Source organism: Saccopteryx leptura, chromosome X (assembly GCF_036850995.1).
Source record: "Saccopteryx leptura isolate mSacLep1 chromosome X, mSacLep1_pri_phased_curated, whole genome shotgun sequence".
Classification (NCBI taxonomy): domain Eukaryota; kingdom Metazoa; phylum Chordata; class Mammalia; order Chiroptera; family Emballonuridae; genus Saccopteryx; species Saccopteryx leptura.
This window is the reverse complement of record NC_089516.1, coordinates 42,473,052-42,484,920: the sequence shown is the minus strand read 5'-3', so window position 1 is coordinate 42,484,920 and position 11,869 is coordinate 42,473,052. Positions and strand designations below refer to the sequence as shown.

The window sequence follows — 11,869 nt, the reverse complement described above, 5'->3', positions numbered from 1 at the left end:
GTTCGAGACCCCAAGGTCTCCAGCTTGAGCGCAGGCTTATCTGGTTTGAGCAAAAAAAGCTCACCAGCTTGGACCCAAGGTCGCTGGCTCGAGCAAGGGGTTACTCGGTCTGCTGAAGGCCCACGGTCAAGGCACATATGAGAAAGCAATCAATGAACAACTATGGTGTCACAAAGAAAAACTGATGATTGATGCTTCTCATCTCTCTCCATTCCTGTCTGTCTGTCCCTATCTATCCCTCTCTGACTCTGTCTCTGTAAAAAAAAAAAAAAAGATTCAACTATGTTGTAGCATGTGTTAGTACTTCATTTCTTCTGATGGCTGGATAATATCCCACTGTATGGATATTCCAAAATTTGTTTATCCATTCCTCAGTTGATAAAAATTTAGTTTTTTCCCCATTTTGATTATTATGAATAAGACTGCTTTTAACATTCATGTACATGTTTTTGTTTGAATGCCTGTTTTCAGTTCTCTTAGGTATGTATGCCTAGAAGTAGAGTTCTAATTCATGGGAACACTCCGTTTAACATTTTAAGGAACTGCCAAATTGTTTTCCACTGTGCCCACATTATCTGACATTCCCACCAGCAATGTTGAGTGTTTCAATTTATCCATATCCTCACTAACACTTGTTATTGTTTGTCTTTTTTATTATAGCTATCATAGGGGGTATGAGGTGGTTTCTCATTGTGGTTTTGATTTGCATGTCCTTAATATTGAGCATCTTTCCTGTACTTATTGGCCATTTGCATATAGTCTTTGGAGAAATGTCTATTTTAATCCTTTGACCATTTTAATTATTTATTTTTATTACTGAGTTGCAATAGTTATTTTGAATAAAGGTTCAATATTAGATATATGATATGCAAATATTTTTCCAATTATGTGGATTATGTATCTACTTTATTGATGGCATTTTTTTCAGCACAAAAGTTTTTAATTTTGATGCATTTTAATTTATTTATATTTTCTTTTGTCACTTGTGCTTTTGGAGTTCTAAACAATCATTGCTTAACCCAATGACAGGAAGATTTACTACTATGGTTTCTTCTAAAAGTTTTGTAATGTTAACTCTTACATTTAGATTTATAATCCATTTCAAGTTAATTTTTGTGTGGTGTAAGGATGAGGTCCAACTTCATTCTTTTCCATGTGGATCTGCAGTTGTCCCTGCATAATTTGTTGAAAAATGATTCTTTCTCCATTTTATTGTCTTGCTACCCATATAAAAAATTAACTGACCATAAATGTGTTTATTTCTGTACTCTCAATACTATTCAATTTATTTATGTGTCTATCCTTGTGCTTGTACCACACACTGTCTTGATTACTGTAGTTTTATAGTTTGAGTCCTCCAGCTTTGTTCTTTTTAGAGATTGTTTTAACTATTCTGGGTTCTTTGCAATTACATGTGAATTTCAGATTTTACTCCTCAGTTTATGAAAAGAAGCCAGGTAGGTAGGATTCTCATAGGAGTGCATTGACTCTCTAGATCAATTTGGAGAGTATTATCATTTAAACAATATTAAGTCTTCCTATCTGTAAACATGGGAGTATCTTTACACTTAGATTTAAATTTTTCTTTTAACAGTGTTTTGTAGTTTTCAGTGTACTTGCACATCTTTTGTCCAATGCATTCCTAAGTATTTGATTAAGTTGACGCTATTGTAAATAGAACTGTTTTCACAATTTTTTTGGTTATTCATTGCTAGTGTATAGAAATTCAAGTGATTTTAGAGATTTACTTTGTCTCATACAACTATGCTGAATTCATTTAGGAGGGCAATATGAGAAGAGCAAGAGTATATCTAGGATTTGGAAGGAATGAATTGAGTAAGTCAGGACTAATGCATAGTTACTGTGTAGTGAACATGTTTGGATAGGTTAGAGCTTCTCAATCTTTTATATATATATATGAATCTCCTGGAAATCTAATTAAAATGCAGATTTTTTGTCAGTGGGTTTGGGGTGGAGCCTGGGATTCTGTTCTAATAACTTGTAGATATCATTTTCAAGCCACAACAACCTTGCAAGATATATATTACTGTTCCCCTTTATATAATAAAGAGTATATTCAGAAGTTGAGCAAATAACCAAGTTCACGGACTAAGTGACAGAACGAATATTTGAACACAGTTATTCTAATGCCAAAGCTAGGCTCTTTCCACTCTACTGCACTGGATATCTAAAATAGAAATAAATTGGGACATGAACAATGTAATGGATTAAGAAAAAAATTATGCTTTTCAGGTCAGCAGAGCTTCCTGGGGTGCATTTGGATCTAAACCTTGAGGTTATCTTGGAGAGTTGGTCAGCAAGGACCTTGCTTTCCAGGTTGCTAAGAGTGAGAGTGTTAGACTGGAATATCAGGTAGAAGGATGATGATACTTGTAGAACTCAAGATTGGAGGAGGTCTAGAAGGTGGCTCACTTCTGATAAGGATAGACTTCATAACTGAACTCTATTTATATACTGCTGAGGTCTACACTTGATGTTATAACTATTGTTAACTCTTCTTAAATTCTAAGTTATTTTACTGGGGATAATGATTGATATAGCACCAATGATATCCCTGAGGGACCAGGTTAAGGGTTTAGAAATGTGAGTAAGTCTTTGGTCATCTGGTTACCTATGAAAAACTATGTATAGGTTACCAAATTCCTTTCCAGTAATTTTTAGCAGGATATTAGAGGATTTCCATAATTTTAATCAAAACACATAATATTATGTATATATATATATATGGATTATTTTGTCCTTAGCACCTTTTATTGAAGTATGACCCTTGATGACAATCTGGTAGGCATATCAATGTCAGCCAAGAAGGGAGTGGTGGAGGACACAAATTCAGAAAAAATAAGACTCAGAAAAATAATAGCTTCACATGAGATAGATGACCCCCAACAGTTGTACAACAAGCAATGGTTCTCTATCTATAGAAATTACCCCCATGGGATAGATGTCCCCAACAGTTGTACAACAAACACTGGTTATTTATAGAAATTGCCCCCTGTCCCACCCCCCTCTAAAGATCTACTAATCTTCAAAGAGTATAATATGCTGTTACAGAAATATTATTGGCATAGATAATTCCTTTGGCAAACACAGTGGGAGTCATCACGCTCTAGACACGAGGAAATGGCCAGAAATGTGCCCAGCTTCCTTCATCTGAAACCTTCTATTGGCAGAACAGTGCCTTTTGGGAGGCTGGGGTTAAGGTTGTGGCTGTAGTGCCCATGGGCAGCTTTTTGGCACATGAGGTCAAATGTAAAATAGAACCTGAAACTGGCGTCAAAAGAGGCCTTTCATCTTTTCACCCTCTCTGTACCTCTCTTGCAGTCTCTCCCTTGCCAGGCCTTTACTTTCAGTGTCTCTGTCTCTTTCTCTTGGATTTCAGTTGAACACTTACTATTTTACCCTTGCTGAGTCTGTGGATAGTAGGATTCAAAGAGACTCAATTCCCCAGAGCCCTAGGAGTGGGGAGTTAAAAGGGACATGTTATAGTAGCTCTTGCACTGGTTTCTCTTTATGAATCAACCACAGTACTTACCTATTACTCACTGGGGTCTGTATGAGTATTTAAAGGAAGAGGGTAGAAGTCAAGACCAATAACTGTCTTTGTGGAAATCCCTTGGCCTTCTTTGCAAACTGCTATCCCCTGGAAGGCTTTTGTGGAGGGAAATGCCCAGGAACTAAGAATGGAGAACAGACTATATCTCAAGTTATAGTAACAGCTTTGCAGCACTATCATTAACAATGGGACTGCCATGTCAGCAGTGATGGGCATCAGTGCCTGTTAAGTAGTTCACCTTTGTCTGCCAAACTTCACTGCTTAATGTAATTTTAGGTTATTTTATTAAGATCTTTGGAAACTGTCCCTCTGTGTGCAAAAGAGCATCCTTGTGTGTTCTGATTCCAAATCTAAAATAATTTAAGGTGGGATGAGAGACAAAAATAACAGAGTTGATAGTACTTTTTAGTGTGATAAACATAGGTACAACCAATCTATTGCTGAGTAGAAAAATTCATACTATGGCCATAGTGTCTCAGTGAATGACCGCTCTTTTCCCTGGGCCTATATTTCCAAACACTATTCTAGCCACACATGCACACACATAAAATTTCATAATGATGGGCTACATTTATCTCATCTCCTCAATACAGGACATCTCAACTTTCTCATTTTCTTAGAGCCTGTTTTTTCTGTTGTTTGTTTGTTTGCTTGTTTATTTTTTAAAGATGGCAGCCACAGGCTGTATTCAAAGCACGCTCCCACCTTCCTGAACCTTGGCTTGGGTAAGCCTAGCCTTCCTGAACAAAGTAGAATTCTCCACTTGGGGGAGAATGACAGGTTAACATTTTAACAGTAGTTCTGACAGCAGCATTGTATTAAGAGCATACCCAGCTCCCCACCACTCCTCCACCCCGATCAGGACACACTGCTGGCCAAGATTTTCCATTGTTTCTAAATACAATGAGGAGGAAATGGAAGTTAAGAACCAGTATTTGTAGCAGCAGCAAAGTTCCTTGGCAAATCTTTTTGGTTGAATGAGGCACCCCTGCTGCTTCAGTTAACCTCCAAGGACAGCTAGGAACTCAGCAGTAACTAGAACAGATGCTAGAGCTTGCTGGTCAAGGCTGTGCAATATGCACAGGCCCCAGTTACAAAAAGAATAAGGAACTGAGCTGTATAGCAGGGCAGAGTTTGGCCACAACTCCCTCCCTGCCATTGCCTACGTGAGGGCTTTTCCAGGATAGAAATTGGCTATCTGGTGTCAGGGCCAACCAAAAGCTGGCAAACTGCAGCTTGCGAGCCACGTGCGGCTCTTTGGCCACTTGAGTGTGGCTCTTTCACAAAATACCACGTACGGGTGCTACCTCGTTAAGGAATGTACCTACCTATATAGTTGAAGTTTAAAAAATTTGGCTCTCAAAAGAAATTTCAATCATTGTACTGTTGATATTTGGCTCTGTTGACTAATGAGTTTGCCTACCACTGTAGGCAAGAGCAGCAGCATCAGTTGTGTGTCTGCCTCAGATTCTGATTGAATCATAATTTGCTTGGGGGTAGGAGGCAGGGGCTGGCCCTGGCTGGAGCCTTCAGCTCCCATGAAGTTTGGTTCCCTGAGCCAGGCCACAGGCTGAGAAAGCAATTATATAAAGGAGCTCCTCTTGAACTCACCTCTCCCCTTTCCTTAGTTTATAGACTGTAGAGAAACAGGTAGACCTTGGTAAATTTCAGATTTCTTTGGTTTCAAAAAAAATAAGTAATAAAAAATTGAACACTGGTGAGGAATGCTGAGCTCATGGTTATCCATACTTCAAAGGAAGTATAGGGCCAGGCCAGTGGGGAAGCTCTGAGTTCAAGGTGAGAACTTCTTTCTTAGAGACTTGTTAGCTGTGGTGAGAATAATAATTCAAGGCCTTGGCACCTGCTTACCTAGCCATGGTGAATTCAGGCTGTTCTGTGGAAAATATTTTCCTTCTGAGCTAACTTTTCCCTTTCTAACTCCCCTCTTCTCGACTTATTAGTTGAAAAAAGAATTAAAAAGAAAACACTTTAAAACATAAAAATAAATAAAATCAAAAGGCCATTTAAAATATAACAATAAGAGCTCCTTCTTTTCCAATAAGGAAACATGTATGTAGAAGTCAGCTTTAGCAGAGCTATTCATGGCCCATAGTATAAAGCCCTTAGGGTAGGCACCTGTAATACCCAGCAATTCCAAGGCAAGATAAAACAGGAAGTGGTAGGCCCAAAGTCTTAGGTCAGGAGAAGGGCCGTACTAGCTAGGGCTGAGAGTAGTCCTCTTCCCCTTCATGTAGGTGTTGGGGAAGGTGGAGATGGATCCAATTTGATTAAGTGTAGTTCCTCCTGGCAGGGCATCTGGGGATCCCAAACCTTTCCTCACATTCTGTTAAGTATAATTCCTCCTTCTCTGCTTCCCACTGTAAAACTTGAGTGAAGCCCCAAAATTCCAGTAGGTAAATGCCCTCAAGACAGCAAGAGCTCTGTGGGAAATGGCTGGGCCACAAATCTTGGGGCATACTGGAGCCACATCAGCAGCTTCTCTCGGAGCCTTGAGAAGCTGATTATTGTGTGGGTGGGTAATGAGTATATGACGTCTCTGATGTGTTAGTACAAAGAAGAATAAAGGCACTTTGTTGGTTCTGTGTGTGGTGAGTGCTTGCTGTGCAAACTGTGGAAAAGAGAGTGTGGTTGTATGATCACACTCTGCTACAGCTTCTATTTCTTGCTTCTACTACCTAGGGTAGAAGCTTGATGCCTCCCCAGTCTCCCAGTTGGTTGCACTGCTAGATAAGGGGCAGTAAGAGACATCAGGGTAGAGAATATGGAACAAATTGCTAACTAATTGCTATCTATTTGCTAACAAACTGCTAACAAAGATTGAAAGCACTTTCCATTGTGACTGTGCAAAGATGATGTGGGCAGTCTGCTGGTAGAATTAGAAATTGCTGGGCCCCAGGAGTAGGCTCTCCCTGAGACATTTGAGCTGCTCTTCCCCAAGCTTGATCTTCTCTTCAAGCTCTCGCTGTTCAATGATAAGAGCAGATTTCATCTTCACAAAGTGCTGATAATCTTGGAGCTGGTCTTGAGGCAGGTAGCGAGAGACCATGCCAAACACCAACTTCTCCCGTCGGTCCACGTGCTCCTTCAGCTCCTTGGCATCTGTCAACTGCCCTGTCAGCTGCTGCTTCTTTTCTATCAGCAGCAACTGGAAAAACAGAAGACAAATTAAGGGCTGGCCATTCCAACTACCAGTCATCTGTCTAACCCAGTTCTCTACTAGTGTGCTTCCACAAAGCAACTATCTACTCTGCTAACTTATCAATCCTAAATTTCCTGCTCTAAAGTCCACCTTCATGCAACAAAAGCCTTTCTCTTTTGTAGTAGGGGGATGATATACATGACAGCGATTCTGGCCATGGGGATGTACAATCACTTTTTTGTGTGTCTTAGCTATCTTTAATTAGTGGACCACTACTGAGGTAGGAGTAGGGGAAGGCTCTGACAAAACCAGCTCAGGCCCCTTCTATCTGGTGAACAAGCATCACTTTGACAATGTTTCCAAAATTGTTTGTGTATCTTCATGGGTATATATGTGTGCATGTATGTAGGCATGTGTGTAGGCACATGCACATGTGTGTCTTATTGTGGATTCAAATTTGTGTCTGACGACTTTCATGGGTAAATGCAATGCAGTTTTGGTTCATGAATGTATGAAGAGTGACCTAACCTATGGAAATGGCAGCTTCCCAATCTCAAGTACTTGGTGAGACATCTCCTTCTAAGGAGACAGAGAGATGAAGAGAAAGGGAGAGAGAGAGAGAGGTAAAATTACTGCTGCTGCTGCTACTACTACTATTACTGGCAGCTAGCACTGAGTCAGTGTTTACCCACTTCCAAGCCCTGCGTTAAAACATTAACATGGGTTATCTAATTTAACTCTCAAACCTTATGTAATAGATAGTGTGGTCACCCCATTTTTAAGAGATTGAGACAGAGTAAGGTCAAGTAAGTCATTTAGAGTCACACAACTAATTAGTGATACAGCCAGAATTTCAAGGCATTTAAAAGCCAGTGCTCACACTCTTAAACACTATACTCTACTGCCCTCCAGACTTGCCAAACTTGAAAAAGGAAGCCCCCAAAAGAAATAGATGGCATTTCCCTTCGTCCACAGAGACTTCAACACTACCTTCTCCTGGTCAGCCTCTGAATCAATGCTGTTGAGAGCATTTTCTACCCGGGCCAGTCGTCCAGAAAGTGACAGCAACAGGTTGACCACTTTGTCTAGGTCCCCAATAAACAAACGGTATTTTTCAAACTCATTGGATTTGCAGACAGCTTTTAGGTTAGCTTCCACTTCCTCCCCAAGGGCAGAATTGGCATTGATGTCCTCCAGCAATCCTCTCTGGGCCTCCCGCAGGACAGAGAGTTTTCTGCCAATGCTTTCAATAAGCTGTATCTAGGAGAAACAAAGAAGAGAAGGCAAAGGATAAGGATGGGTACTGACAGAAACTGATCTGTTCTTGTAACCTATGTTTTGGGATCCTAGTAACAGATAGTAGATTTGACCCTAGTCACTTGAAAGAAAAGATACCTGAGCAAGTCACTAGCAATTCCAGGTTTCAGGACAGGTACCTTGTCTTCCATCTCTTAGACTCCCTGTCACCACCAAACTTTTTGGCACTAGAGAAAGTGGTACCCATGGGCTAATAACAAATATAACTTAATCAAAACTTGCTGAGTGTCTGTCCAGTGGTGTAGTGGATATACTGTCCTCCCACAGTGGTGAGGTTTCCGATTTGATCCCAGGATTACTGGCTCGAGCTCAGGGTTGCTGGATCAAGCCCAGGGTTGCCAACTCAATCCCACAGGTGCCAATTCAAGCCCTGGTCAGGGCTTGACCCTGAGGGTGCCAGCTCAACCCTGAGGTCGCTGGTTTGAGCCCAGTCATAGCACATATGAGAGGCAATCAATGGTACAACTAAGTGAAACAATGAGTTGATGATTCTCTTTCTCTCTCCCCCTTTCTCCCCCCCCTTTTCCCCTTCCTCTCTCTCAAAAAAATATTTGCTGAAAAAAATAAAACCAGACCACCTTCTTACATTATACACAAGAATAAATTCAAAATGAATTAAAGATTTAAATGTCAGACTCAAAACCATAAAAATCCTAGAAGACAATACAGGCAGTAAAAACTCAGACATTTCTCATAGCAATATTTTTTTTATGATATACAGTATCCTATTGGACAAGGGAAACAAAAGAAAAAATAAACAAATGGAACTACATCAAACTAAAGTTTTCGCACAATAGAAGAAACCATCAACAAAATGAAAAGACAACCCACTGAATGAGATAACAAATTCACCAATGATACATCTGATAAGGGGTTAATATCCAAAATTTACAAAGAACTCAGGCAGCTCAACACTAAAAAACAAACAATCCATAAGGGATTAAGTAAAAAAATATATATATATGTTTGTGTGTATTTATATACATACATACAACATATACATAACAGGTAGACACAAAGACACAGACAACAATGTGGTGATAGCTAGAGGGAAAGGGGGTTAGGGGATAGGTGAAGATGGGCAAAATGGGGGGAAATAGAGATGAAGAAGAGTTTTCTTGGCAATGGACACATGATGCAGTGTGCAGATGATGTTTTATTGAGTGTCACACCTGAAACTATACTTCAATATATTCAATTAAAAATAAATTTTATAAATGGGCAAAGACCCTTAATAGATACTTCTCCAAAGAGTACATACAAATGGCCAATAGACATATGAAAAGATGTTCAACATCAATAATCAGAGAAGTGCAAATTAAAACCACAATGAGGTAACACTTCACACCTATCACAATGGCTACCATCAATAAATCAACAAACAACAAGTGTTGGAAAGGATGTGGAGAAAAAGAAGCCCTCATGCACTGTTGGTGAGAATGAAGATTGGTGTAGCTACTGTGCAAAACACTATGGAGTTACCTAAAAAAATTAAAAATGAAACTACCTTTTGACCCAGTGATTCCACTCCTGGGAATATATCCTAAGAAACCCAAAGCACTAGAGGACCTGAACAGACACTTCTCCCAAGAAGACATACAAACGGCTAACAGATATATGAAAAAATGCTCATCTTCACTAGCTGTTGGAGAAATGCAAATCAAAACTACAATGAGATACCGTCTCACACCTGTTATATTGGCTATTATCAACAAGAGAGGTAATAAGTGTTGGGGAGGCTGTGGAGAAAAAAAAGGAGCCCTCATTCACTGCTAGTGGCAATGTAAACTGGTACAACCATTATGGAAAAAAAAATACGGTGGTTCATCAAAAAATTAAGAACAGAACTACCATATGACCCAGCAATCCCTACACTGGGTATCTACCCAAAAAACTCAAACACATTGGTACATAAAGAAACATGCACCCCCATGTTCATCACAGCATTATTCACAGTGGCCAAGACATGGAAACAACCAAAATGTCTTGATAGAGGATTGGATAAAGATGTGGTACATATATTCAATGGAATACTACTCAGCCATAAGAAATGACCTATTGCCATTTATGACAATGTGGATGAAACTTGAGAACATTATACTGAATGAAATAAATAAATTCAAAACAGCTAAGAACTATATGATCTCACACATAGGTGGAATATAAAACTGAGACTTATGGACATAGGTAAAAGTGAAGTGGTTACCAGGAAAGGGCGATTTGGGGGAGGTGTTGGAAGAAGGGTGTAAAGAAATACAAATATACGGTGATGGAAAATTATTTGACTTTGGGCTATGGGTATACAACATAATCAACAGTTCAAATGTTATAGAAATGTTTACCTGAAACCTATGTATTCTAATTAATCAATGTCACCCTGTTAAAGTTATTTTTTTAAAATAAAATTAAACAAGAAAAAGAAAAAGTATAGGTTTCAGGTGAACATTTCTATAATATCTGAACTGTTGATTATGTCATACATCACTTTAAATTTAATTTTCTAAAAAAAATCTTTTTAAAAAAGAAATGGAATATTCACCACTACATTCCTTGAAGCATTATTTTCAATAGCCAAGATCTGGAAACAGCCCAAGTGCCCATCAGTAGATGAGTAGATAAAAAAAGTTGTGGTACACTTACACAATGCACTACTACTCAACTGTAAAAAAGAAGGAAAACTTACCTTTTGCAACAGCATGGATGGACCTGGAGAATATTATGCTTAGTGAAATAAACCAGTCAAATAAAGAAAAATACCATATGATTTTCACTTATATGTGGAGTCTAATGAACAAAATAAACAAAAAAACAAAATAGAAACAGACTCTTAGAGAACAGACTGATAGCTGTCAGAGGGCAGGGGACTGGGGGGCTTGGGTGAAAAAGGTAAAGGGATTAAGCAAAAAAATATAAAAAACTTCATACACACAGACAGTAGTGTGGCTATAGCCAGAGGGAAAGGGTGTGGGGAGGTAGAAGAGGGTAAATGGAGGATAAATGATGACAAAAGGAGACTTGACATTGGGTGGTGAACACACACTATAGTATACAGATGATGTATTATTGAATTGTACACTTGAATCATATATAATTTTATTAACCAATGTCACTCAAATAAATTCAATAATAAATAAAAATAAATACTTGCTGAGACTAATAAACAGGAACTGGAATGCTTGTGAGATCATAGATTGAAAAAGCATCGTCATCAAATATTTGCCTATTTTTTCATTATTCTCCTTCTATTCATTTAAGTACCTCCAGTGTGCTTGGCATTGTGGTACATCTTTATTCTCTCAGTTTAGCTTCTGAGGCCTTTTGGAAAATAGTCTGAGTTCTGGAGTTGCAATGACTGTTCCTAGCTGTGTGACCTTAGGTGATGTTGTTCAGTTTGGTTCCACTTTGCCATTCTAATCTCACTGCTAAGAATCTTTCAGGATTAGCTCCTCATTCTACTCTGTGTTCATAACACTAATTCTGTGTTCCTGATTTGCTTATGCAGTTCTTCCTGCTCTTTATCTCTTCCTCCACTTTGTCTAGTCCCATTCTTTCTTCAGTCAGCTTTGCCCCAACTTCTGCTACTGAAAGCTCCTGCCCCTATAACTATTTCTGTCATTGGTCTTTTTTCTTTTCTGAACTCCTCAGTCTTTTAGAATTAAAAGCCAATAGTGCCTGACCAGGCGGTGGTGCAGTGGATAGAGCGTCGGACTGGGATGCGGAGGACCCAGGTTCGAGACCCCGAGGTTGCCAGCTTGAGCGCGGGCTCATCTGGTTTGAGCAAAAGCTCACCAGCTTGGACCCAAGGTCACTGGCTCGAG

The 11,869-nt window shown here is 39.2% G+C and overlaps 1 protein-coding gene across 3 annotated transcripts in view; it reads right to left on the bottom strand.

Annotated features, from left to right (window-relative positions):
* Nucleotides 1–257: 257 nt before the first annotated feature.
* The window catches only part of SHROOM4 (shroom family member 4), a 276,863-nt gene continuing 265,251 nt past the window's right edge, over nt 258–11,869 (bottom strand). For all 3 annotated transcript variants that reach the window (XM_066356048.1, XM_066356050.1, XM_066356049.1), the window contains 2 exons: nt 7,725–7,994; nt 258–6,740 (listed from right to left, as the gene is read on the bottom strand). In XM_066356048.1, coding sequence (XP_066212145.1) covers nt 6,471–6,740; nt 7,725–7,994 — 540 coding nt within the window. In that variant the 3' untranslated portion in view covers nt 258–6,470. The remainder of the gene's footprint in view (nt 6,741–7,724; nt 7,995–11,869) is intronic.